General features: G+C 35.0%; 3 protein-coding genes across 3 annotated transcripts; all 3 read right to left on the bottom strand.

Annotated features, from left to right (window-relative positions):
* Positions 1 to 631: 631 nt before the first annotated feature.
* Positions 632 to 7,079, bottom strand: LOC133689316 (cellulose synthase A catalytic subunit 3 [UDP-forming]-like). Its single transcript, XM_062109130.1, has 14 exons — positions 6,744 to 7,079; positions 5,891 to 6,071; positions 5,594 to 5,805; positions 5,440 to 5,509; positions 5,172 to 5,367; positions 4,660 to 4,926; positions 4,217 to 4,562; positions 3,990 to 4,127; positions 3,544 to 3,669; positions 3,260 to 3,472; positions 2,846 to 3,107; positions 2,267 to 2,469; positions 1,707 to 2,057; positions 632 to 1,451 (listed from the first exon to the last, which is right to left on the bottom strand). Exons 1-14 carry the CDS (start codon positions 6,768 to 6,770, stop codon positions 867 to 869), a joined length of 3,177 nt encoding a protein of 1,058 aa, XP_061965114.1. The 5' UTR covers positions 6,771 to 7,079; the 3' UTR covers positions 632 to 866.
* A 1,937-nt stretch (positions 7,080 to 9,016) lies between these two features.
* On the bottom strand, positions 9,017 to 12,228 carry LOC133689462 (polygalacturonase-like). The gene is made up of 10 exons (XM_062109318.1): positions 11,911 to 12,228; positions 11,011 to 11,019; positions 10,725 to 10,853; positions 10,447 to 10,614; positions 10,301 to 10,321; positions 9,991 to 10,198; positions 9,817 to 9,898; positions 9,567 to 9,675; positions 9,351 to 9,467; positions 9,017 to 9,244 (listed from the first exon to the last, which is right to left on the bottom strand). The coding sequence occupies exons 1-10, from the start codon at positions 12,226 to 12,228 to the stop codon at positions 9,026 to 9,028; spliced, it is 1,380 nt and encodes a 459-aa protein (XP_061965302.1). The 3' UTR covers positions 9,017 to 9,025.
* Positions 12,229 to 17,158: 4,930 nt separating this feature from the next.
* On the bottom strand, positions 17,159 to 22,869 carry LOC133689223 (probable galactinol--sucrose galactosyltransferase 2). The gene is made up of 14 exons (XM_062109011.1): positions 22,659 to 22,869; positions 21,473 to 21,686; positions 21,119 to 21,366; positions 20,649 to 20,739; positions 20,508 to 20,556; positions 20,290 to 20,381; positions 20,064 to 20,174; positions 19,750 to 19,872; positions 18,977 to 19,529; positions 18,770 to 18,837; positions 18,523 to 18,657; positions 18,206 to 18,423; positions 17,813 to 17,901; positions 17,159 to 17,716 (listed from the first exon to the last, which is right to left on the bottom strand). The coding sequence occupies exons 2-14, from the start codon at positions 21,661 to 21,663 to the stop codon at positions 17,354 to 17,356; spliced, it is 2,331 nt and encodes a 776-aa protein (XP_061964995.1). The 5' UTR covers positions 21,664 to 21,686; positions 22,659 to 22,869; the 3' UTR covers positions 17,159 to 17,353.
* Positions 22,870 to 27,149: the final 4,280 nt, after the last annotated feature.

Below are 27,149 nucleotides of genomic sequence, written 5' to 3'. Positions count from 1 at the left end.
CCGGATTTTCCACTAACTTTCTGCAATAAATAAAGCGAAGCAACATCATAGAAATCAGAAGTAATGCAAACAAATTCACTGTAAAAGCAGAAAGAAACTTTTTCACAATCTGACCGTTGCTCTTTTAAAAGCTAAACCTCTTGCAAGCTATATTATATGCTTGCATTATAAAGCTTTTAGTGTGTGACCGTTGCTAGTTCTTCTAAAGAAATATTTATAAACAAAGTAAAGCCATCAATTATGAGCCACTTTGAGTTTCTAATGAAACCATGACCTTTCTCCAACAGAACTTCAAATCAGGAACTCAATGCTGGAGTTCAAACCCACTATTCTACTGCTTCAAGAGTCATTACCGTTTCAAAATATAATTTAAAAATTATATCATCCTACATTCTTATATTTATATATGTGTAATGTGATGTTGGCCTTCCTTACGTGTAGTGATAAGAAAGAAATTAAGTCTTCAAGTCTTAAAATTACAGTTCTAAATTTTAACACCGTTTTGAAAATTAATATGAAAAATTGCTTAAATAGGAGCTAAATAGAACTAGCTAATTAAAATCAAATCAATTAAAAGTTCTGAAACTTAACCAGTAAATGGATGGAAAAATAACTAGGAAAAATAAAAAAATTCCAAAAAAACAACTTTCGGGTCTATTTAAATATGATCCCAGACTCAATTAGTGTGATTGGTCGACCTCGTAGAAAAGCAAGTTTGTAGAACACGCTTGTAAAGAATAACATAGAAATGAACCTATAATTATTTTCTGGTCTGATTATTGAGACCAGAACAGAACACTACACCAAGAAGAAGAAAAACAGCCCTCTGGTTATGATTTTGTTCTATATTCAATCTACAAGTTCCTCTAGCAGTTGATGCCGCACTGCTCAACGTCTGGTCCAGTCACCCTTGTTGTAAAAGGATCCACACGTACCCAGAGCAAGGAGAAAATAGAGGCAAGGAGAACCGACCATACAACAATGATAGTAGGTGTTCGGTTCTGGCGTCCCATCAGACCCTTGAGGAAAGGGTAAAGATGAATAATCACCCAGAAAGCAAAGAAAAGCTTGCCAAAGAGGGGACCCCAAGATTGATAACCACTGTTTATGGCGTAGGAGACTCCAGCAACCACTCCAACTAGATTGATTATGAGGAGAGTAGTTGGTGGGATAAGTAAAGTTGTCCACTTGAACATATATAGCTCGGTAAAATCACCATCTTCATCGGATGCTTTTGAAGTGACAGTAAAATTGGTATCTATTCCAGCAAGGACTTTCAGCAGGCCTTGGAAGACAGCAAATAGATGAGCTGACACACCTCCAATAACCCAGAACTGCTCATTTCTCCACCATTCGTCAATCCCAACACCACTCCATCTCATTTCCAAAATACCAGTTGCAAAGATTGATAGAAAGAGGGATATGAACCAGATACTGGCGATGTTACTAATCTGCAATACAACAAAACACAAATCAGGCATGTAAACTCCCCGGAATATTACTTTTCAAGAGAAAACACAAAAGAACTGTCTTTTTTCTGCAGACAAGTTCTCGCAGTTCAATTCGAGTTAGAAAAGAAGAAACTACATTCTCATTCCGCAGTTAGCAACAAAAATATTACTCTCAGGCCAGGATCTTCTTGTTCCATAATGTCAAAAGTTTCATACTTAACCAAAAGCAGAGACGGCGAATGCAACTATTTTCACCTGTGGAATAATGAACTTTCCAGTAAGAAGGCACACGGCTGGCAATGTACAATAGGCAAGAAGAGGAATAGCGGTGATTGGATAAATGGTGGTATTGATATATGCAAATCTCTCGAGCCATTTTAGCCTTCCACTATAGCCATACCATATAGGGCAGTGACGACTGAGAAGAATTTCAACTGAACCTAAAGCCCACCGAAGCACTTGATTTAGACGATCAGAAAGATTAATAGGAGCAGATCCTTTAAAGGCAGGACGCTTTGGCATGCAATAGATTGATCTCCAACCACGAGCATGCATCTTGAATCCTGTAAGGATATCTTCTGTAACTGAACCATAAATCCATCCTATCTGCAAAAAGAAAGAACAAAATGTTTATTAGGAACACAAAATTAATGTGTCGACATAAGCTACAGGTAGGGATGCATATAAAGCTCCTTCTCTTCCATTTTTTTCGGGGCTGAATAAAAGAGAGTCTGTGGCTTGCAGTATATTCGTCCATATTTACAGCATAAAAAGAAATTGGTATCAGCACGAGGGATGAAAAAAGGTTAACGTACTTCACTTCCCCAGTCTGTCTTGTCTTCATATCCACAGCTGATGACATGAATAGCTTCTTTTAGAAGAGACTCTGGGGTGGCAGATCCAGGAACACCGCCGTTCTCCATAAGGGTGGAAGCAACAAACACGGTTGATTGACCAAATCTTTTCTCAAGTGTCATTTGAGACATGAGCAATGACTTTTCGTCATCGAATCCAGTACCTTTTGAAGAAAGTTACAGAATATCAGCATTGCAAGCACAGAGAAGAGGTAACAAAAAACTATGAGACAACAAACTACCATCTATTTAGCACAACTGAACACTTATTGGAAGTAACTTCTTTTACGTGTCAATAAATCTTTAAACCCTATCCTGAAGACAAGTTTCAGCAAGATTACAGTCATTTAGGAAATGAAAAGAAGTAAAATAATTTCAACCTAAATTATATTAAGTTTGAATCATTAAAGATAGAAGGGAGAACCATGTGTTTTTTGACATGTCACCAACTTATGTAAGTATATATTCATGTCTGAAGAATGAACATGTGACGGATCTGGTGCAAGTTGTATCCAAGGAAAAAGAAAAATCCACGCTTACCTTCAACCCCTTCTTCTATATCTTCTAAATTGAATACGGGCAAAGTAGGGTCAACATGCTTGCTTGATTTTTTCTTACTTTCCTTTCTACCTGATCCTGAACTCTTCTTCCGGGATCCACCAAAGCATGAAGACAGAAATCCTGGTTTCTTATGCTTAGGCTTGAGAGGAGGCTCATAGCCATACAAGGCTGTTCTATTGAAAACACACCCTGTACCCACGTATACAGGGCCTTGGATTCCATCCAATCCTCTTAAATTTATCTACCATCGCATAAGCATCAACACAATATCAAGAAGACAACATATATGAATTTCATTTTCTGTAACATGTAATGAATAGTTCTGCATGCCACATACATCATGAAACAATAAAAGAGGACAAATTTGTGCCAAAGGTTGCAGTAAGTACTTACATCAAAGAAAACCGTGTTACGGTTGGCATATCGATCATTTCTATCAATCCCATCAAATCTCTGGGGAAACTGGACATAACACACTGTTCTTCCAAGATTAGGATCCATTAGAAAACACATAGCTTCTCTCAATGCCCTGCTGTTGTTTATGTAATGATCACAATCAAGATTTAACAAGAAGGGCCCATTGGTGAGAACTGCTGAAACACGAACCTGTATGAGATACATGTTAGTTAGTAGTAAAACCTTAGTAGATTCCGATATTGATAATACTGAGAACTTACAAGTGCATTCATAGCACCAGCTTTCTTATGATGCTGAAAACCAGGACGCTTCTCACGAGACACATACACCAGTCGTGGAAGTTCATTACCCTCAGTGTCAAGGCCTCCACTATGGCCCAAGAAAACCTGCAAATTATAATGTAAATAGGATTAGACACCATAAAATGTGTTGATGCCAACAAGAAAGTATGATCCAAGAGAAGTATCAATAAAGAACAAAGGCTGCTTAAAACAGTCACTCCTGTGTTGTGACGCCCGGATCACAATCAGCAAGTGGAATAGAAAGGTTATATGCAGAAGTATAAACAGAACTATCCAATTGCCATTTACAGGAGTGCAGTACACGAGAACATCCCGACATTGCGGATTTTGTGTGGGGTAGTAGTTATCCTAAGAAGGCATTTCTTACTGAGGAACATCCTAAATTAGTTTCAAAATGGACAAACCTGGATCATTCCTGGATGATCTCTGGTATTATTTCCAGGCCAAGGCGTACCATCTTGCATGACCCATCCTTCATCAGGAACCTTTTGTGCCTTTGAAACAAACCCATTGACACGAACTTTAAACTCTTCATATTCTCTCTGCAAGAAAGTTATTAGGAGTAAGACAAGTAATATACATGCTAAGTTTATGAGTAACAAAATCATTCAATAGAACCTCAATTTCCTACTTTCATAGCTCTTCGTTCTTTAACAAATGCTGGATGAACCTTGTCTTTTAAGTAGTCAATCTTTTGAGCGAAGTACCATTCTGGAGCTCGCGGCTCAATATCATATTTCTTGCAGAAAGGAACCCATTTTCTAGCAAATTCAGACGTTTCAGATATGGCTTCAAATGTCAACATAGCAGCTCCATCATCTGAAACATAGCAAGAGACTTTGTCGACTGGGTAATCTACTGCAAGAATAGATAGCACAGTATTGGCTGTGACCAGTGGAGGTTCCTTTAAAGGGTCGACTGTACTGACAAAAATGTCAACAGCAGCCAATTGAGACGGCTCTCCTTCTTTCTCATATCTGTGAGGTATTGAAAACTTAAGAAGTTACATCTTCGTAAGGATATTAGCAAAATTTAACAACATTAATGTAGATTGTAGGAAAAAAGAAAAACTACCGGAGAGATAGCCTGTCAAGATATGTCTCACGATTCACTGGAAGCCATTTAGGGAACTGATCCAATATCCATGATATTGCAAACCATATCTCACAGATAACAGATATTAACCACAGAGCATAAGCATCCCTCACTGGATTTGTTAGACGGTAGTGTAAGAAAATGCAAAGGACAACAAGCCGCAAAACTATGACCATCCTGTAAGGGTTAATCCTAGAGGAAGGAATTGAAACCTTCCTTGAGAGGGGCTGGCGGGCTTCATCATTTCTGCATTACAACCATGGGATCAATACAAGAAAACAATGATGAAAAAAATAAAATACAAATATCAACTGAATTAAAATCATGGATTTGCAAAGCTAAAAGGGAGAAAGCCATAGAGGAAAAACCGGTGGAGGAGAGGGAGGAAAAGCCACAGTTTTATATAGGTAATATGTGAATGCTGTTAGGCAGATGATAAACGGACAATCTGCTTAAAAGAGCCAGTTTCACACTCTGTTTCAGGCACTTACAGTAAAGAATCATCCATGAGCACATCAGTGCTGGCATCAAAATCTCCACCACCCCTGCCTTCAGATGGTGCATTACTAACACTCATTGGAGCAGTATTCTTCTCAGGCTTCATCTTCCAACCATCAATCCTCTCTCTCCAGGCTACATTGCCAAACCCAAGTGATCCAGAATCCCTTGTTGGATCCCTCATAGTAGCTGCAGAAAGTCCAATACTGACATTAAAATCTGAACTAAACGATATTTATTTTAGCAAATATACATCCATACCTCTGATGCCACTTTCAGGAGAAGCCAATGAGTAACGTTCAGGAGATGCAGCTGAAAGATCCCCAGAAACCTGAAATATAAATATTATCAGCAACCATTGTCGATGTTAAAGAGAGAAGAGAAACTAGAAGCAACGAATTGCTCCATCACCTACCGAGCGTCTACCAGCTAGATAAGGAATATGGTTAAGAGAAACATCTCTGTCATAGTTTGTAGTTGCAAGATGCTCTTTTCGACCAGAACTCGAATCCCAAGCCATCATACGCTCTATCTTTTCTTTCTCATCTTGAACACCTGATGTATGATGATTTGACTTGTTTTCTACTTCATCAGAATTAGCATCTTCACCTTGAATTGGAGGGCTTCCTGATGAGAAACCAAAATGTGTCACTGACACATTATCTACGCATGCATAAATTGTAAAAGCAGCAACAAATGGTGTTGGATTAACCTTTATGCCTCTTGTATTTGGTCTTGCATTGAGGACAAGACTGGTTACCATCCTTCCTCTCATACTCATAACATGGACGGCAAACTGGAAATGAACATACATGGCAAGCAACAAAGGGCTCTCCATCTACAGTCTTGCCAATATCATCACTGCAGATCTGGCACACCTGGATTTTTTTTGGCTGAACAACAAGAAAACACCCAAAGCCAAAGTAAATTCATAGATAAGAAGACCCAGGAACAGATTTCATAATCACTATCGCAAATCTCTAAGATAGCACAATTTCCGAGCAGTTCAAATGTATTAGATTCAAAGGAGAGAGATTATCTTCCTTGATTCTAAACGCAGCAAACAAACAGATTCTCCGACGAACAAAAGAGAGAAACAAAGAACTGCTGACAATCAAACATACAGATTTGGATTATCACACCAGCGAAAGTTCAGCTGTTGGCATCTAGAATAAAGCATCATGATCTACACTTAACCAAAACTATCTCATAAACAAGTCAGACATTAAATCCCCTTCGGATCTGAAAACGCTAAGCAGAAGGAATATAAAATGCAATGAAATGGTTTCATCTACAATCATAAATTAAAGTAAACAAGAACAGGAACAAAATCCCATTTCCACTTTTCCTGTCATTTTCTTTCAAGGATCCAAACATGATGGAATAGAGAACAAAGCTTCCAACCCCTCAATAAAAAAAACACATAAAACAATTCACCAGAAAGCATGCAGCAATGCATTTGTACAAATTCCACACCCTTCATATAACAATCCAATCAATTGAGTGTCTACTCTCTATCTATCAATCCCAATAATAACAAGCAAAGTTATCAAAATGTTACTAACCCCAGTAGCATCTCCTTCTAAATCCATTACTGGCCCTTCAAGCAATCAAGCAAAATGCTCAATCCCCAGTTCACAAAATCTTTAAAGCAGCTATTTTTAAAGGCAACCCTCCATTGATGAACCAATGGAGTTCCGATGATGCCACACAAAAATAAAGCCTACTAGACTATAAAAGCTTTAAGTCCCTCACCGACACTGACCGACAGATCCACAGTGTCTGTTTCCATTATTTCACTCCATTCCCATTCCCATTCCCTTTTATTTTATTTTCATTTTATAAAATATTCAGAGACGATTAAAAATAAAAGGCTGCCAAAAAAAGGAAAATGTGTATCTGAATTTTATGTCAAGGTATAAGTGGAACTTGAAGTGCAAGTTTGGAGATACTTATGTTACAGTTCTTTTCTTCGATCAGATCTTGCCACGTAAGCATGAGTTTTGACGTGGCAAAATATGATTGGATGTTTTAATCATCCGGTTCCTGCGAGCGGTCCTTTTTCTCTTCTGTGCAGTGAGACAAGATCCAAACAAATGTAAGTAACTCTTCTGAATGGACTACGCCCGAGAGTATAAAAATTAATACACTCGCGTTTAGGAGCTGCTGTTTGTGTGAATTTACTCATATGCCACGAGTTTTGGAATGAGATATGGAGAGTATTGGCTCTACATAAACGCTTGGAGTGTGTAAGAATGGTGGGGTTTGACATGAGAATGATGAGCTGGCAGTAACTGTTACATCAATTGGATTTTTTTACTGCGAGGACTTGACCGAAGTAGTGACGTTTACTAAGGGAGTAAATGGTCAATTTAATGCCCCGGATTTATTTTTCTTTTTTGAGACTGGCCTTTTTTAAACCCATTTTCCCCCTCAAGGGGCCAGCCTCGCTGTTCGAAAATAATAATAATAATGATAACGGATTAGGGCAAATAATTGATATGAGATGATCCAATGAATAAAGTTAGTCTTGCCCATATATTTCACTAATCACTTTTCTAAAATGTTAAGCTATATAAAAAAAAATTAAATTTATTTTAAAGAGAGAAAGATACGTAATGAAAAAAAAATCAAATCAGGGATCCCTTAGAAATAATAAAAATATTTTTATTTCGGATAAAAAATAACTTTTTATTTTTGACTTTAAATTTTTTGAATGAGACCTATTCATTAAATAAATGAGATAGGAAAGGAATTTTTGTGTTTTGGTAGCATGTATACAACTTTTTTTATAGCAACGGAAATATGCATAGATTTTAGTTACATAAATTGCTTTAGATATATACTTTTGGGATGATTTTTGTAAATTGTTTTTTTTTTTAATTTTTAACTTAAAGAAAAGTTACAAGTATATTTGGTTATAAATATTTTTAGTTTAAATTAAAAGCTTGTTATAAAATTAAGTCAAAATTTTGATTTAATCAAAAATAAATTTTTTTAACCTTTTGTTTATGGATTATAACTTATATACCTTTATTTCTTCAAAAACATTGTTTTAAGTTATTTTTACCAAACATGTTTATAAGTTAAAGTTATTTTAACTTATTTTTATCGGAACTTATTTATGAAAAATAAAATTTGAATTATGATTTAAAGTAAAAAATTATAATTCAAAAATCATATCAAATGAACTATAAAAAAATTCTATGAAAAACATGTGAACAATAGATGTTTTACTTATAGAATTAAAAAAACATATAAGAAATATTGATGATTTTTTATTTTAATTTTTAAATCGAGTTAGAATTTTACGAGCATGTTTTACAAATAAGGTTGTTTTTTATATCCAAATTACATGTGGAAGTTGTTGTTTTGAAATTTTATTTATTTTACTGGTTGTTTTAGGATTTCTTTCTCAATTAGATTAATTTTATTTTATTTAAGTTTTATTAGTTAAATCATTTTAACTTACCATTTAAACATTTTTGTATGCTATTGGCATAAGAATTATTGACATTCGAAATTTATCAAATCAGAATGCTCTTTTCAATTCAGTTGTAATTTTAGGGTTTATATAACTTTGAATTTTTTCTAATCATGTCATCAATCAATATACAATGACATTGAACTTTTATTGGTAATGTATACAACCATTGATTAATTATGATTGACTATGTATAATTAATAAATAATCCATGCGGTCCTATTGAAACCTGAGAAAATTAAAACAAAACAAAATGTTAATGTCAGGTAACCACTTGAAAAACTCAGTTCTGATCTAATCACAGAACAAAGATGATGCTCTGGGAAACATTTGCTTACCTTGTTCTAAGTTTTTTTTGGTCCATCAAGGACATTTTGGAGAAACAACTCCCAATTCAGCTAATTTGACATTGTTGCACGAAGCTATGGCTGTTCCCGCTCCTTCCCTTTCAAGATTAACATCGTGCATCAGAATCCCTTCGCATGGATAAGTCTTGCTGCAATCAAACTTGATAGCCACCTCAGAAGCACTAGTCCCCTTTATGTTCTTGTACAACACATTTTTCACTTGGACTGCTGACCTCTGCATGCCATAATCAAGAAAACGTTTTAACAACTAGATTAAGGGGGATGGGCACTGCTTTTAAATGCTAATTGTTGTTAAGGTCATGTGGGATAAAGTTCTTCACCTGTTCTTCGCATGGTTCATCTTGGTCACAGTAGTTTTGATCTATTATAATGGGGTTGGTGACATTGTTCATTTCAATATTCAGAAACTCGATGTTGCGTGCACTTCCAGACCCTCCCTGCATATTAATTAAGATCACAATTGGGCTTAAATCTTGATTAAATGATATATAATGCACATCAATATTGTTGATGAAATGAAGGATAGTAAACATTACCTGCCATGTTTTGATCCTAACACCATTTGTGGTACCAGAAAACTTGGCACCATTGACAGTAACTCCTGAAACGTAGTCTTCTGAATTATGAACTCCCAAGCTTCCAATACTGTGCACAGAAAGGAAATTGAAAGAGCAATATTAGTTAATGCTTGCAGAAACTCATAGTAGCTAAGGAAACAAGCAATTCATATGAGAGAAGAAGTGTCAGTTCAAAGAAGGTTAGAGTTTGGTGTTTGCTATTTCAGACCTGATTCCATGACCTGGTCCACAAGTTATGTCCGAGGCTTGAACATTTTGGGATCCACTTACAATGGAGATACAATCATCACCTTCATTAACCAAAGTGATTGCACATGACAGTCATAATAAAAATTGAATGAATCTGAAGAGGTGGGCAATAAATACGTGGATATATATATACCTGTTCCTATGACTGAATCAGTAATCTGAATGTTTTGGGTGCCTGCGACATGGATACCATCAGTGTTAGGGCTTCCCTCCGGTGAGGTTACTGTGAGGTTGGAGACTTGAACGCCATTGCTTTTCTCGAAAGAAACATGCATTTGTTGTGCATTTTGGATTTTGAGGTTCTTCACAACCAAATTCTGGCATTCATAGAAGGTTATTGCCTGCAAAGCATACATGGTTTCCCAAAATGATGATTTTGCAGCTTCGCAAGATGAGAACCAGAGAAAAAATTGCAAAACTTTTCAGACTAATTGCATAAATACCGTAGGCGCATCTTTGCAAGGCTGCAAAAATCATGAAAGAAAGCAAAATGATCAGCTTCTCTTGATCAGCAGAAAAATGAGAAGATGAAAGTCAATTTCTCCTAAGATTAACAGTAAGAAATACAGAGTTTATATATATGACTTACAAGATTTTTATCGACTTTGCATGAGTTTTGCCACCATATCTTCCCATTTCCATCAATAGTTCCACCACCTTCAACTTGCAGATTCTGAACACTATCAAAGACAAGCCAATGTCTGCCATCTTCTTTGTAGTCCGATAGATCATCAGATGCTTCAATGACTCCTTTTACCTGAGATCATTTTTCTCAAAAATGGCCAAATATTTATCTCGTGCAAATAGCATGATCTATCTCTCCAAAAATATTTATGCGTTTAAATCTATATATGTAGTTAAACTCACCTGTAATGTGATATTAGATTTGCAAGGACCCTGGAATGTAATCGGCTTAAGACGGTATGTATAGTGGGGCACAAAAACAATAGCTCCTTCAGAGGAAGAACAAGCTTCCTTCCAAGCCTTTTCAATTGTCTGAGAGAATTAAGTTATTAACAATTACTTGCAAGAAATATAGTAGAAGGTATGCAGAATTTCTACAAAGCAAGAGAGGAATTAAGCATTCTAAATAATAATTAATTAAGGGCCTTGAAAAAGAAATTGCAAGAGACTGGGATTGCTAAGAAATTACATGAGTGTCCTGTTCTTGTCACTAAATTAAAGATTTAAAAATCAAATAATTGATGACTGCTAAAAATATTTATCTGCAAATTAAGGTGTTGATCATTGGATTAGAATATATGGCATGAATTCACTGATCAAGGCATAATCAGTTCAAATCTTATTTAACGTAATTAAGAATAGATGGTCGGATATATGGAACACATGTACAATATATGATGTAGGCTGTTCTGATTATTCACCTGTCATAACTGAGCTATGTAAATAGGATATTTATGGATAGATAAGATAAAGCTAAGCCTGAAAAGAAATCAAGCTTTGGCAAAATGATTAAATTGATAAAAAAAATTTATTTTTTTAAATTAAAAATTTTGATGGTGCTCAAATTTAATCAGGAGATTCTATATGCTAGTTCTATAAGTGTCAGCTGATTATAACAAGGCAAGGTCCTGAAAGCTTACAAATTAGGTTTAGAAAGTGTTGCTCAAGTTAGTTTTGTTATTTTTCATCTTTATTTTAGAATTTTATAGTTTGCTTAGGGTTTTTATTATTTTTTTTCTAAATTAAAATAGTTTCCTATCTTATCAGGTAGTTTTTTAAATTTATTTAAGGGATTGTAAACTTTTTAGAGATACAAAATAATTGAAGAAAAAATATATATTCGGTAATAGAATTTTAAATTAATATTATTATATATTAATTCTATTCCACAGAATTCTGTGTCACTTGTTATTATTTTATTTTTTGTACTGTTTATATCCGTGTGAAATTGAATATTATATGCTTTCTATAGAATATAGAATATGAGTATATAAAAGCATGCTATACTAATGTTAATGCATTATTATTAATCGTGTTTTGTGGTCATGAAAGGTTCGATGATACTGCCTGTCAGAAAGAAAATACGTACCTCTGTGTCATCTCCTCCAAAAGCTTTAGCTCCAAAATCCTTCACATTAACTGTTCTTACTGAAGTTGATTTGCCACCCACTTTGCTAAACGCTTGCAAACTAATTAAAACATCACTTCTCAGCTTGACTAAGTTCTTAAACTCGCCATCCTCACTAATCGTGCTATAGTGCGAAGGGTAAGCTCGAGAATCATAGCCTGATGCTTCTTCTTCAAGATAATTATTAAGTCGGTCCTCTTGCAAACAATTATGGGATGAAATAATGGAGAGGAAGATCATGAAGAACGAGTACACAATTAGTGCTCCTCGTAAGGCCATAATTATATGTATATTTCTTCTTTTTTAAAGAAAGGGGATCGATAATCTGAAAGGTACAAAAGAATATTGCTATGGATGATTATAGGTATGGGAGGTAATGATGTTTCTCGTGAATTTATAGAGAAAAGAAAAAAGAGAGAAACGATGCGTAGGTGTTCTTGTTCAATATTGCTTTTGAGGTATGGCTTGAGATACGAGAGACTGAGACGAAAGGATCTCCTAGCTAGCATAATCTCCATGCATTCATGATTTGTGTACGTATGCCTGATCCATATCTCAGAATTAATAGCAAATTATTTCCTGATTAAATCAAAGTATATATTCTTTTTAATGCTGCACTTATTAATCACAAATTAAATCAATATTTGTTGACTTTAATGCACAACTTTCCTAATTATATAGCCATCATTTTCTTTAATGTCATCTAATACGAGCTTGTCATTTGCAAAAGAAAATTAATCAAGGCTGGTAATCATGAAAAACAATATTTCCATCATGGAGGTCTAGAACAAGTGGCTCAGATTGCGGCAGCAACGGATTTCTTGATGGTTTTCAAGAAAAATTAAGCAAATAAAATACTCACAAGTGATCTCTCCTAATATATATAAATATATATTATCAGTCTCTAATTTATATATTTTCTAATTTCTCTTTTGCATCTATGTTGGACAAGAACAACGTCCAAGAGTCTTCTCCCCTTTGCCCTTTTTTAGAAGAAAACTTGGAAATTAAAAACGATAAATTTAGCGTCTTGCATATATGTGCATGGTTAATTACATGCATGATCCCACCTTGCGTACTCAGGAGGATTCTACACGAGGGTTTGTAAGAGTAAAAACTTTAAATATAGGATTCTCACTTTTCAACACGATCAATATTGTAGATATTGAGGCTGCTTACAAGGTCACGAAACATTGGAGGCACGTAAATGTTATTCATTGTTTTATCGATGTGCCATACACTAATGTTTCTCATATTACTGATCTTATAATATTATGAGATGAATATTTAATGAGATCACATGGTTCATTGCATGTGTTGTTAGTTTACGCGAATAATTAAGGTTATTATAAAGAGTTGGGGAGATCGAGGATTTTGAGCAATCGTACATGTTTATATATTTCGTAACAATATATCCCCATATGGGGCTCTAGCTAGGGTTTGAGTTGGGTGTAGAAAATAGGTTTTTGTGTTTTTATAGGACGAATACATGTCGAATCTTGATATGCTCGCCGTCAGACCTTGAAAAGTGTGTAAATTTGGCTAACTTGATGCTGCCATCACTAAGTTTTTCCGTAATCCACTTGTCTAGAGTAGAAGTGGGGATGGGGAATGGCTTTGCTGAACTTTCTAGGGTTTAGTCACTGTGACCTGATGTAGTGCAAGACCTAGTGCCCATGATGAATTCTGAGAGCGAGCAACCGTCTTTCTCATTACCAAGAATGATCAATCAACTTAAGGGGATGATTTCCCTAATAAAGAGTTTATTGGGTTAACAAAACTTAGCATCCAATCTACGATTGTCATCTGTATTGATCGGTTGGCTCCCGATCGAGTCCTTTCGTGTGGGGAATTCAATTCGAAAACAAAAGGAGGTTACATGCTGAGAGATTTGGGTCGGTATGGAGCAGAGATTGATTTAGATATTTCTTAACAGGTACTTGGGTACTTGATGAACAAGGTACGTAAGGCATATATATTATTCCTGTACAATGTCCAAATAAAGATTAGCTTTTATTATTATTATTATTATTGGTTATCCTCTCACCATACATTATAGATTGGAATAATGTTTTATTAAAAAACAAGGAACTAAAATGAAAAGGACAAGTAGAATAAAAGATACTGTTTGAAGTTTGTTGTGAAAGTTTATTTTCATCCTTAATTTTTTTTAGATATTAGTTTATTGGTCCTTGTAATTTTTTTAAATCAATTTTAATACATAATCTTATTTTTATAATTTTTTAATTTTTTTTGTTAGAGGAGAGAGGGAGGGAGGGAGTTGTCGGATTCCCGTGTAAAGAAAGAAAATTACTGTTGATGATGATTATGGTTACCAAAACAGTAGCTATTTGTGTCAAATGATTCCAAATTATAAGAGGAGTTACAATTATGTGTTTTATTTCTACATTGAAAACACCTCAAAAGCAAATCTGGACTTGGAAAGATTTTTAGGTTTTGGGTTTTGGACTGTTTTGTTTTTGTGTGTGTGTTTTTAGAAACCATGAATTGGTTTAACAAGGTTCCTACGATGTTTCCTAAGTGTTTTAGATCAAAAATTAGTTTTTGGATAAAAACCTTGTTTTTCCGACCACCCCAGTGGCTGGATTTTAAGCTTACAGACGGCGCCTCATTTTTTTTGGAAATTGTTGGGGGAAACAACACATTGTCCGTCTCATTAAACTTTTAAAAAATAAAAGGCATGTGCATAGGCTATAGCTTTATAGGTCAGGTGTTGGGCCTGGCTTCAGGCTCACCAACGCCTGGCCTAATTCCTTTTCTTTTCTAAAAAAAATATTTCTTTTAATTGATGTCTTATTTTATATAATTTTTTAAAATAATTTTTTGATATATGATTTAATTAATATCCATTTTTTGTGATTTTTTCTTCTTATTTAGCTTTTTTTGGATTGTGATTATTTTTTTTTTGTAATAGCGAGTGTGTTTTATTTTTAAAGAGGTTGATATGATTTATTTGTGAGTTTTTTTTAAAAAAAAATTATATACATTGAATTTGTTTTTTTAAATGATTTTTTTATAATAGTTTTAATATATGCAACCTTAAATAATATTTTTTTTAAGGATAAAATAAACACCGAGCCTGAAATGTAAGAATAAATTTGGTTGATTCTTCTTTTTTTCCCAAAGTCATTTTCAATATAATATAATAAAGCTAGAGTTTCACAAACCCTAAAATTAGAACTAAACTGTGGAGAGAATTTTGATTTAATAAACTATGAATGTCAGAGTTAAATTAAAATAACTAGTAAAATTAAAATTAAATAAATATACTAAACCTGATTAGAAAGAAACCAAAAAATAACAAAGAAAATAATTAAAAATAATTCTAAAAATGACATGCTTATAGAACATGTTCACAAAACTTTAGCTTGATGCAAAAATCAATTAAAATTATGTTTGTTTATGTTAATAAACTCGTTTGCACTTCCCTACCGATCGAGTCCATAAATGTTGCTAGATGTTCAACGTCAGAAAAACTAATGGACCTCTCAAAAGTCAAAAAATCAACAAGAGATAGGGGATTAAAGTGCATACTTTTAAATATGAAGGACTAAGTTATAACCATGTTCAAAACTTGGGGACTAAAGAATAATTTACTCAAAATTTTATCATCATATATGATAGGCCCAGGCCTCATAAAATAAAGCTAGATTCATGAAAATCTTCATAGGCCTATTCGGCCAGAACGACGAAAGTGGAAAAGGCCCGATCTTTTACCTGTCCTTGTCAGTTAAAACTTAAAACATACTAATTTTTAAAAATCAGTTACATTTCCCGGGTTCAAGCTCAACGGCACAAAAAACACCAGCCGAAAAACCCTCTCTGAAGCCCTAACAAGAAGTAGAGCTGGAAGAAGAAGGAAACAGAACGACTCGTTTCAAAGGGTCCAAAATGTTCCAACATGCGTATTCTCCAACAAATCCATTCCGCAGTCCTCACGCTGTTCCTCCCCATCCCCAGCATCTCTTCCTTGCTTTCCAAAATGCTTTCCTTTTCAGCTCTTTCTCCTATTGGAAGCATCGATTATGTGCGCAAAGTTTGCGCTCAAATCCCATACCCAAATGTATTTTCTTATAATTTAATTGCAAGGGGCTGCTTGTTGAGTTAAAGCCCGTCAAAGGAACCCTTTAATTAGTTCAAGAAGATGGTCAAAATAGGGTATCCAAGTGCTAATTCGTAGTTTTTGCACTTAAAGCGTGCTCCATTTTAATGGAATTTGAAGAAGTTAAACAGGTGAATGTCAAATCTTAAAATTCTTGCTGCATCCTCTGCATTTGGTAACCATGCAAGACTGAAGCTTTGACATGTATCATAGGAAGGCTGTACTCTGGAAGGACAAGAACAGAGATATATACAATCGAGGAAACCAGAGCTTTTATCCAACAATTCTTTTTACTATTTTTTGTTTGGTACTCCTGATCTTTGAAATTCCTTTGGTATATGGAAAATCAGGCAACCGCTCTGTTCAGGGTGTGAACCACATCAATTACCTTGTCCATATATTTGAGCTCTAAAGAATCCAAGTATGGCCCAGAAAACAAGCACTGTTATAATTATGTGATCTTTATCATTTTTGTTAGTTCATTTTTAATTATATTCAGCACATTGCAAATCTGTAAACATGAATCTGTTCAAGCTTGGAGTTATCTTTCGCTGCTAATCGGCCTTTATCTCCTCTATGAAGCATATGATGTCCTGGGCTTCGGATCTTTGGTGTTTCAGGCAAGCAACTCTATGGATGTGAGTCAAGGGATATATAGTGATTACTAGACTGATGTTCTCTGAAACCTCGCTATTCATAACTGATTCGTATGCGCAGGCAGAAAATAGCATACAGGGAAATCAGTCCAAGCAATGAATCTGTCTGCTCGCATTTGAGATCCTCAGAAGGTGAGATCAAATAACACCAGGAACCTATCTTCCCTTTCTGCTATTGACAATATTATTTTTTTCCTCTATACTGTAAGAAAAGCTACCTAAAACAGCGAGACGCAAAAACGCCATTGGATGGATGTCAAAGCTCTGCTGTTTCAGAGCCCTACCAGTTCTATATTTTATAGCATTGGATTGTTAATTTTCTTAATGCACATTCACGTGGCCTCTGTTCTATCACATTTTTTGAGCAACTAATGGGCCTAGCAGCAATTTAATCTGGCAACTGATATAACAAAAAGGAAGCACAGTAGAATTATAAAAAGAAAGTAACTTTTATTGCTGATAAATGAAATACAACAGCATCGCTGGCCATTGGTTATTCAATGTGAGGGCTCTCTCTCACTTCATGTTATGCAATACAAATCCATCACCTGATACTTGCAGGAAACCCTCCTAACAATGGTGACATTCCACTTGATATTAGTAACATGACATTACTTAAATCTGCCTAAACCTGTATCTCCACAGGCCATCTGTACATTTCCTCTACTGGTACAGGCAGAGTCAGGGTAACTAGCCCAGTGGCAGAGTCATAATTGAAGTCGGTGAAAACATTGCCCACAGTGCATTTCAGAGGTCTTTGGGAAGAGTAAGCACCAAACCTTCCACACCCCCTGACTTTCAGCGCAATGGTTGCAGTTGGAGACCGGCTCTCACTGAGAGAAGTGGTCAGCTCTGAGGAGACTTCACCATCAAAGTGCTCCGGTGACTTGTCAGAAGCCATTTGAATTTCAACCTGCTCCACAGCACCTCCTGTGTTGAACATGTCAAGCAAGCCTATTGGTGCAAATGAAATGTTGGAAGTGATCTCCTGCACATGAATAGTTTGATCATTCAGTGAATCACAGATGTCTCATTAAACACAACAGCAGCAACAAAGAAAGAAACCAGCTTGAGAAAGACTCACATTGATAGGACAGAAATGGAAGAGTTCGTATTCAAGAACTTTCAATGTCACTGGCATTGAAGCACCTTTAGGCAACCGAACCAAATCCCCTGTAATCCAACAAAGATAGGATCATGTTAACATGATATAAATCCAGAAGCTCAAAAGGCATTATTTGCCAACACTGAAGAAAACTTTGCTTTAATCTACCGGAAATTGAAGATATTTAATGCACGACTTGAGAAGTTCACATTAAGGCTCAATTTCCTGCCATATAGAGAGGGCCAGGGCTAGTATATTAATGCACCACTGACATTTAGACTCTCTCTTCCCTTCTCGTCATCTTTTTTTTTTTTTTTCCAGAGCAAATTTAGTATATTCATATTTTACAGGAAGGACTGGAAAGTTAATTACCTGATTTGTAGGCATACACCACGGTCTCCCCATCCCAATTTGCACCAGCAACTTGAGCAATGCAGTCAACGTCGCTGGCACGAACAGAAGCAGTGAGGGTCCCCGGAGTTGTGTCATGAATGCGGGTCTTCTTCTCAATCTTGCACCAACCCGCACCTTGGCAGTTGAAGACGCCAACCACACCAGTGCATTTGTTCACATTCCAGACCTTGAGTAAGCTGCAAAACATGATATTCAGAAAGAGAATTTTAAATGGAGCATGCTTAAAACAGAGAATCAGAGATGACTGGCATGCAAAGAGGGAAAAAGCAACACACCTCATTCCATCTCTTGCTGGATCAACAAAGAGGCTGTCACGTGTTGGCCTGCCTGGAAGTTGAGCACGAAGGACAGATCCATCAGGGAGGACCAGCTTCTTCAATAGATCAAAGTTGTGGTTGCCTGGCTTATCACTGCACAGGATGGAAAGATAGTACATTTAAATGTCAGAAATTTGTGATATGTTTCATACATTCATGTCAAGATTAATAGGATACAGAAATTAGTTTTAAAAAAGAAAAATACCTGACATAGATTGCACATCCACCAATAGCACGAGCTGCCCCATGATAATCTGCAGCCGGGTGTAAACTCTGCAGCCATGGATTACATGTTTTAAATATGAAAACTATGTTGAAACTTTAGTTTCAGCCTCCCTATGGGTTATATATAAACAAACAGGATAAAAAAAATATGGACTAACAGAAGGAGAATTAATTCATTTCCACTTACATGGAACATATCCCAGTCTGGTTGCATAAATTCTCCAAGGAATAGAGTGTTGTAAGCCACAGAGGAGATATGGATGGTGTGGGAAGCAGGATCCCGAGGATAGAAATCATCAGAAGCTCTCACTACAGCTGTCTGCTTGGTGCAATAGATTCCATCAGTGTTATGACACATGCAGGAAATACATCCATTGTCAGGGAAGTTTCGTGCAATTGAAGCCTCAAGTGCTTGTTGATAGCTACGAGTCAGAGAAACTCTTCCACCATGGCCAGCACCAAGGGTTTCAATAATGTTCTGAACATCGACTTTCACTCCATCAACTCCACACGATGCTAAGTAGGCATGGAGCTCATTGTAGAAGTTGAAGACCTTCTTTGGATGCACCAAACCAAGGCCATGAACTGCTAGGCTGTCCATAACAATATCAGGTTGGTTGCCTAACACGCCAGGAGATTGAACTGGATAAGCCAGGGCAGTGTCATAATGCTCCATACCAGCAGCTGCTGGTTTAACTCCACCCCAATAACCAGCCAAAGCATGCCATGCATAAACATACCTGCGATCAAAAAATAAAGCAAAGTGTGAAGAAAAAATACTACACTGTTTGCAGCTAATCCTCTTCCCTTACTTCATCTCACGTATGCATGATGCCAATTTCCCTAACACTAAAAGGAATCATGGACAAACCTTCTGTTTTAAGGTAAATATTTTCATGAAAATGCACCACTAGCACAGCAGCAAATAGTTAACGACGAAATAGAACTAAGATCACTCACTTCACATTGTGTTGTTGCTTGGCATTGTCCACAACAAGCTTCAGTCCTATGGCCTGCTCATTCTTTTTACCATTCTTCTGGAATTTAGAGTTCTCCTTAATTCCAGTAAGCCTACTTGCAAATCTGCAATAAATAAAATTGCAAGCACTCTGTCTTCAGATATTATCAACAAAAGTACAATAAAACGAAAATGGAGAAATATTAATCCAGAAAAGTATCCCAGCTAATGCCCATTATGTCTATGGACACTTGGGCGGTCTCCATGTGTGTGTGTGTGCGCGTGCCTGTGTGAGATAGAGAAAGAGAGTTCATACTGTGCTCCTTCTTGTACAACAGCATTAGCATCCTCCTTTGCTTTATTTTCAATCTGTTGCCAACCATCATCGATGATCAAAAATCGTGGAGGAGTCCCTCCCTCTGACAGACTGCATTTGCAATTGGAACACAATCCAGTCATTCAATCTCAGTATTTGGAGATCAGAGTCTACATTTCATTCACGATAGGATCTAATTGACTCTTCCATATTAATTCTGAATTACCTCTTAAGGCCTTCCTCAACACCCTCAGCGGTGACATCTGTGTAAAAGGCATCCCAAGTACACCAGCCAAACCAGTCAAGAAATGAGGGCATCTGCACAGCATCCAACAGAACACAAAAAAGATTGAAAAGCACTTCAAAATTTTCTGCACTCACGGTCAAATTTCTTGATTAAAAATTGAGGTAACATATGCAAAATGAAAGAAACATGTAACGTACCTTTTTCTTCTCCCGATGAAGAAAGGTTTGCAAATGTTTTTCCACAGCCCTGTTTTCATGAAAGTTGTTAGGAAAATTGTAATTGCAGGCTAAAATTGAAACTCAATGCAAGTGCAGATAAAGATAAAGTCGAGAACTCACTTTACAGCTTGGTTTATGACTTCAAAAGGATTGGTCCCAGCATGCATGTAGACCAGGTGAAGGCCTTGGTTGGTTTCAACAGCACTATCGCCTGCAAAACCAAATCAACCACAAAAAAACGCATCGTTTCGGTTTCTTTCAAACTCGATCCTCTCTATCTATTTCTTCCAAATGAAAGGAACTCCAAAAAAACGATTCATCTGGATGGTGGAGTCATTGATTTGTTCTCCAGCCTGATAGTGTTCACATCAATGACAGCCCCAACCCAGAATTCCAGAATTAAGTCTCCTTCACTAGTGACCGACAGGATGAGACTGAATTAACAGTAGTTTCGACCATATGAAGTAGGGTAACTAATGACAGGTACAGCCCATAAGTCTGTGATGTGGTCTCAATAATGAGAGATTAGGCTCATGGGTGGGTACATATTAGCGTTGCACCGGACACTTTAATTGCCATAATCTACTCACCGCTCTCAAGGCAAATCTCCATCTCATTCCTGTCGTTGCCTTGCAGTACAGCACGGAACTGGCCTTCAAGCAGGGGAAGGAAAACAGTGTAGATTGTCTGTGCATCATCTTGATCAACTTCTTCACCACCACCCTTGCTTTCCACTAGCATGAATTGAGTCTCCAGTGGAATATCTTTCCCACACTTCCCCATTCTCTGGGTCATCCACCATAACTTGAATCGGAAGCAACACATAAATCGAAGATCCCTGCCACAAAAATTGAAAGTGAGCATCTGCAAGAATGAAAAAGAAAGAAAAAAAACGCATGACCTAAGATCATCAGCAATGAAAGGAAAGGCATCAAAATGCTTACTCTAAACCCCCAACAGGAAAAACATGGAGACTTTTGCTATGAGAAGCAGTAGCACCAATAAAAGCACCAGCAACAAGTCCAACACCAGAGCCAGGAGTCAGAACAATGTTATCAGGAACTCCAGTTAAAATTGTCTTCCCATGAACCACAAGGTTCCCATCATTGATTGAAATCTTTGGTGTCACCGTCATTGTTGCTGCCTTGCACTTAGTTACTGCAAACCCAAAAAAAAAAAACACAGAACAAACATAATAAGAAAACAAACCTAGGGTATAAAATGGTTGACTACTAGATATGGACCTAAAGGGTTTGTGTGATTTTTGGATCGGAAGCTAATACGAGGAAAAAGGGTAATTCATGCGGATGCTAGTTTGATGGTTTCTACGACAAATGTTGTAACTTCTCCACTCCCTCCACTTCAACGAACTATTACAAGGTATCCACTTCAGTTGTTGTTGGCCTCTTAAAATCCTCAGCATTTATGTCTTTCTTCCTTTCTCTCACTTAAAAAAAAAAACAAACAAACTAGACACCAATTGTTCTTGCAGCCTTAATTTCCAAGAACTGGTTCAAAAATACAAAGAATAAAATATAATGGACTGTTAAGTATTTCCCAGAAAAATAAATGTTAAAATCAGTATTAGAAAAATGGATGAATGTATATGACACTGAAATAAATCTAAGTTTTTGGAGTTTTGGGTTAGTCAGCGTTTCAAGTTTCGTGTGCCTGTGAAAAAAGAACACTATCACACTCGGATTTTTGTGGGCATCTTGTTTCGGAAATTAGATAGAATTCAAGGAGTTCAGTGAAAACATAAAATAGATTTAAGGACTTGAAAAAAATAAAAAATAAATAGAAGTAGAGAGGGGGGGCTCCAATGTTCTCACACTTTCTGTTTGTTCATTTTTAGCTCTAAAGCAATTTTGTCTGTAGATTCAGAAAGATAAAATCCCACTTCCAAAGACCCAAAACAAAACTACAAAAAGAAAAGTTGATGGTAAAGATTTGAGAGCAAAAGGAGCTAAAAAAAAAAAGAAGCTTCAAACATTAAAAGATCTTATATAGCCGTGAAGCAACCATGTCTCCTCGATATTCTGCGCAAGACAAACTAATTAAACTAGCTAGAATGATCATAGAAACAACCGAGTTTCTCGTTGTTTCTCAATACACAGAAAAAGAACTCACCAAAAAATGTCTTGAGAAGACTTCTAAAAGTGCGTTGAAGAGCTTGGAGACTATGATTAACAAGCAGGGTTTTCCTTGCTTTTGCTTGCGGACTCAATAGAAGTGCATTCCAGGAGGAATGCTTGCTTCGTAGGGGGAGGAGCACCAACTTCTCGTAGCGATGGAGATGCGCTAATAATTATTGCGATATGCAGTGAGGGTAAGAGAGGGAAGGGAAGTGGGTTTTTATACCATGTCAGGTGTTAAAGGTCGAACAAGTTTGGTTTCCTAGATGGTTCAAGATCTTGACACGAGGAAGTTGATTGTCGTGTTTTTTTTTTTTGTCTCTTTAGTATTTTATGGAATTAAAATAATTGGGATATTTTTCTTTCATGCATGATGAACGAAACGAGAGGCCAAGCAGGGAGCCTCGAGTAATTTCCAGGGAAAATCGACAGGGTGGTGTGTTGGAGGTTCCAGCATGTCTTTGAGGGGCCCAATATTAAAATTATGTTTGGAAATGGGGTTGTGGTTATTTTTTAAAATATTTTTTATTTAAAAAAATATATTGATAATATTTTTTTAGTTTTTAAAAATTATTTTTAAGATTAATATATTAAAATGATTTGAAAATATCAAAAATATATAAATTCAACATAAAAAAAATTTAACTTTTTTTAAAATACTTTTAAAAAGCACTCCCAAACAATCATTAACCTTTGCTTAGTTTGTTAGTTAATGTTCTGTAGAATGCTTCAATACTATTTATTTAATACTGTAGTGTAGAATATTTTTAAAAAAATATATTTTTTTTATATTAGTATATTAAAATCATATAAAAACATCTAAAAATCCATTTAATATCTTTTTGAATAAAAAATAATTTAAAAAATAATTTAAAAGGCAAGATATAATGCAAAAATAAATATTCAATAAATCTTTTATTGTTGTTTAATTTATTTTTCAGAGTGTTTTTTTATATTAAAAGAATTAAAATGATGATTTTTAAATTATTTTCAATGATTTTAATATATTAATATAAAAAAATAAAAAAAATCATTTTCAATTAAAAAAACTCATACAAAAACAATCCATCGTTACCAGTACAGATTACATTTGCTGGCTGTCATGAATCAAATAATTAAATATTTGGATCCCACCGTCTTAATAGAAAATTGACAATAAACAGGTAAGCAACTGGAGCATATCGTTGACCCATGTCAAGAATTTTGACGCCGGAATCTGGATTTCTGAACCAGCAGTTGGTGATGATAGACTGGATATTTGGCATGATGTTGAACTTGTCGATAATGTATGTAATGGCATAGCTAAGCTTTTACCAAGGAGACTACCGTTAGCGTGTTTAGTATTGCATTTCGAAAGTGTATTTTTAAAAAGTTAATTTTTTTAAAAATTAATTTTTTTTAATTTTTTTATATTATTTTAATATTCTAATATCAAAATTTATTTTTAAAAAATAAAAAAAAATATTATTTTAAAATATTTTAAAATAAAAAACATTTTAAAAAACAATTACCACACCCGACAGAAAGCTTCTCTCTTTTCTAAAGGGCAAAACATGTATTATGATGTGATGTTTTTTTGCAGCTTTTGCCTTCTGTTGGTCAAAGTTGGTGGGTAGCAGCTCTCCAAGCTGGGAAAGAGCATCAATTTGAAGTAAGAGACGAGATGCATAAATTTGGAAATTTGCATGCTATCACGTTACAAATATGAAAGTGCAGAAAGAATAAATAAAAATATGAAAAGTGCAGAAAGAATAAAAAGACATTATTTGAAGCCAAATTCAATGCATAATATGCAATTCTCACTTCAAGCTCTAATTCTCAGTTACATTTTAAAGAAGTGCAGAAGGAATAAAAACATTTGAAGCCAAATTCAATGCATATGCAATTCTCACTTCAAGCTCTAATTCTTGGTTACCTGTTAAAAAATAATATACATATATATCATATATTATGTTGAAGAATAATATATCAATCTTCAAACTTTACTTAATAATTTAAGTTATTAGATTAAAATAGTGTTTTGATATGGTATTAAAACTTTAATAATTAAGCGATTACAAGTTTGAATCTTATTATTTTTATTTATTTAATAAAAATAAATAATTATAAATTTAAATTTTATTATTTTTATTTAAATTATTGAGTGAAATAATTTTATAACAATTTATCTGCACGCATTCGTAACTGATCGGTACAAACCCAGTCCTTTTGCAGGAGCAGGGCTGTCCAGGTTCGAAACCTAATTAAGGGCTCCTCACTCCTGTCAGCATTGAATTTACCAAGAAACTTTCCATTTTCTTAAAAATTGTTAGCATGAATTTCTCAATGCGTGTTTTATTTTAAGATTCGATAGGCGATTTCAAGCAGCCAGGTGATTAATTTGTTTCCTCCCTCCTCGTTGAATTTAACCTTTTCTCTACTTTTGTTTCTGGCATCAAGCATCTGCAGCTGTCTTCCTGTTTATTGCATTGAGTTGCAGAGTGTGCGATCGATGCAGTTTTTTATTTTCTCCAGCCATTCTCTCTCGATGGCTTCTATCTGTAATATTATTCCCTTTGATTTCTTCTTTTTTAAACATAAAAAATCGAAAAAAGTGGATTTAATCACAATACATGCAAATTATGGAAGACGAGTTCTAAAATGTAAAGATGAACCAGCAAGAATTTTACAGCAATATTATAGGGTTGCTGGAAATATATATATACACACAGAGAGAATCTTCATGAACGTCTACGTACGTACATTAAAGTTACGAGTATATATCTATCTATCTTCAGACATTTTATAGCATTACAAATCCATAATATTCAAAGTAATCACTAAGAATTAATCTTTGAAGTGATTATTTGGATCTTGAACATGAACTGAGAGTTGCACTGAATTCTAACAACTACGATCTTAGCTAGCATGGGATATTGGAATCACCACGTACGCACGCCATCGATCTTCTTCTTGTTGTTGTAATTCAAGTCAAAAATGCAAACTAGCTAGGGTTTATCTTATCGAAAAGTTATATGCCCATTGCTCAAATTCACTCGCTAACACCATCCAATTTGGGTTGTAAAGGAGATTCCCCTTAAATGTGTATGGATCAAAATGAACAGAGCTCTTATCGAGGCCTAGCATGAGATATCAATATCGTACACGAAAAGTGCTGCTAATATATATATGGAATTGTGTACTTGTCTGGAAGACTACTACCATCCATTTGTTTAAACTCAATTAAGCCTCTTTTTTTTTGTTTTAAAGAGTATATATATATTAAAATTTATTTTTAATATTCGTAAATTAAAAAAATCTAAAAAAATAATTTAAAACAAAAAAAATCAAATATCTTAAAAAATACAGTTACAGGGCACTCCTAAACAGACATTAATGGAAGAAGTTGGCTAGTCATTTGAGATCGATCATCACTTCGAATATAATTCGTAAGCAAAAGCAAAGTACTATTTTATGTGCTTAATTAATTAACACATCTCAAATAATGGGGTTTGGATGCTCAAGTCTTTTAACGAGAACATGCCAGCACAAATATTCCCATTAATTTATAAAGATGCACAGGCATGAGGCTTATCCATCTACGAGTAGCCAAAAATATATTAGAAAAAGCTTAAGCCGCTCAATAATTTTTAATTATATAATTATTAATATGATAATTACTAAAAATTTATATAGTTATTAACTTTAAAACTCATGAAATTAGTTGAGATATACACAAAATATTATAAATATTCATGTTAATCTAAAAAAAACAGAATCTTTTGTTTAACATTTGCATGCTTGAAATTATAAAATTCTATATCAAAGCATGTCTTAAATTAAAGGGTTTATCACTGTTATTAATACTGGTGTAAATTTATAAATTTCCAGTAATTTTGTCAACTTAACAATCAACTATACGGGTGAGTATTTGGATAATTTGGACAAAAACTTATCACGGATCTGAAATAATTTCTTGATTCTCGGAATTATAATTTGGGTAATTTTGTGCCCATTAATTACCCCATTCATTTTTCTTTTTACCCAAAATCTCTTTAAAAATATCCAATTAATTAACTCTAAGATTAGTCCACTTTGCAAAATTAGGTATAAGAACATTACAAGTCCATTAATATTTTTAGAAATTTATAAACAAATAAACAAAAGTAATAACATGGGTAATTCAGATAACCTTAATTTTTCTCTGTTTTACCCAAATTCTCGAAATTACCCATTCTCCAAAACATCGGATAACCTTAACTTTCCTCTGTTCAGATAATCCGAGTAATTCAGATTTTTTAAAATAATTTTAATTCACCCACGACCAGTTGCATATAATTATATCTTCAAGGACTTGTCAACGTTAATACCATTTTGCTTTCAAAATAATAACTACAACATGCATTATTAAAAGGCAACGGGAACCATCTAGGTGGTGGCTTAGTGGTAAGAGCTTGAGACTAAGGGGTTTGCTCCCTCTTAGGTCTCAGGTTCAAACCCTATGACT

The sequence above is a fragment of the Populus nigra genome, chromosome 3 (genome assembly GCF_951802175.1).
Source record: "Populus nigra chromosome 3, ddPopNigr1.1, whole genome shotgun sequence".
Taxonomy (NCBI): domain Eukaryota; kingdom Viridiplantae; phylum Streptophyta; class Magnoliopsida; order Malpighiales; family Salicaceae; genus Populus; species Populus nigra.
Note: the sequence above shows the minus strand (reverse complement) of the source record. Positions and strands in the feature narration are given on the sequence as shown.

Bases quoted from the DNA above. Each gene is read 5' to 3' on its own strand.
- LOC133689316 (XM_062109130.1), bottom strand. From the start codon at position 6,770: ATGGATTTAGAAGGAGATGCTACTGGG. The intron at 6,072-6,743 runs GTTAGTAACATT...CTTGTTGTTCAG, and splicing joins TAGAAGGAGATGCTACTGGG to CCAAAAAAAATCCAGGTGTG. The intron at 3,108-3,259 runs GTAAGTACTTAC...ATGCGATGGTAG, and splicing joins GTAACACGGTTTTCTTTGAT to ATAAATTTAAGAGGATTGGA.
- LOC133689462 (XM_062109318.1), bottom strand. From the start codon at position 12,228: ATGGCCTTACGAGGAGCACTAATTGTGTACTCGTTCTTCATGATCTTC. The intron at 10,322-10,446 runs GTAAGTCATATA...TGATTTTTGCAG, and splicing joins GCAAAGTCGATAAAAATCTT to CCTTGCAAAGATGCGCCTAC. The intron at 9,468-9,566 runs GTAATGTTTACT...ATTAATATGCAG, and splicing joins TTAGGATCAAAACATGGCAG to GGAGGGTCTGGAAGTGCACG.
- LOC133689223 (XM_062109011.1), bottom strand. From the start codon at position 21,663: ATGACGGTGACACCAAAGATTTCAATCAATGATGGGAACCTTGTGGTT. The intron at 19,873-20,063 runs GTATGAACTCTC...TATTTATTGCAG, and splicing joins GTTGTACAAGAAGGAGCACA to ATTTGCAAGTAGGCTTACTG. The intron at 17,902-18,205 runs GTAATTAACTTT...GTTGGATTACAG, and splicing joins GGTGTATGCCTACAAATCAG to GGGATTTGGTTCGGTTGCCT.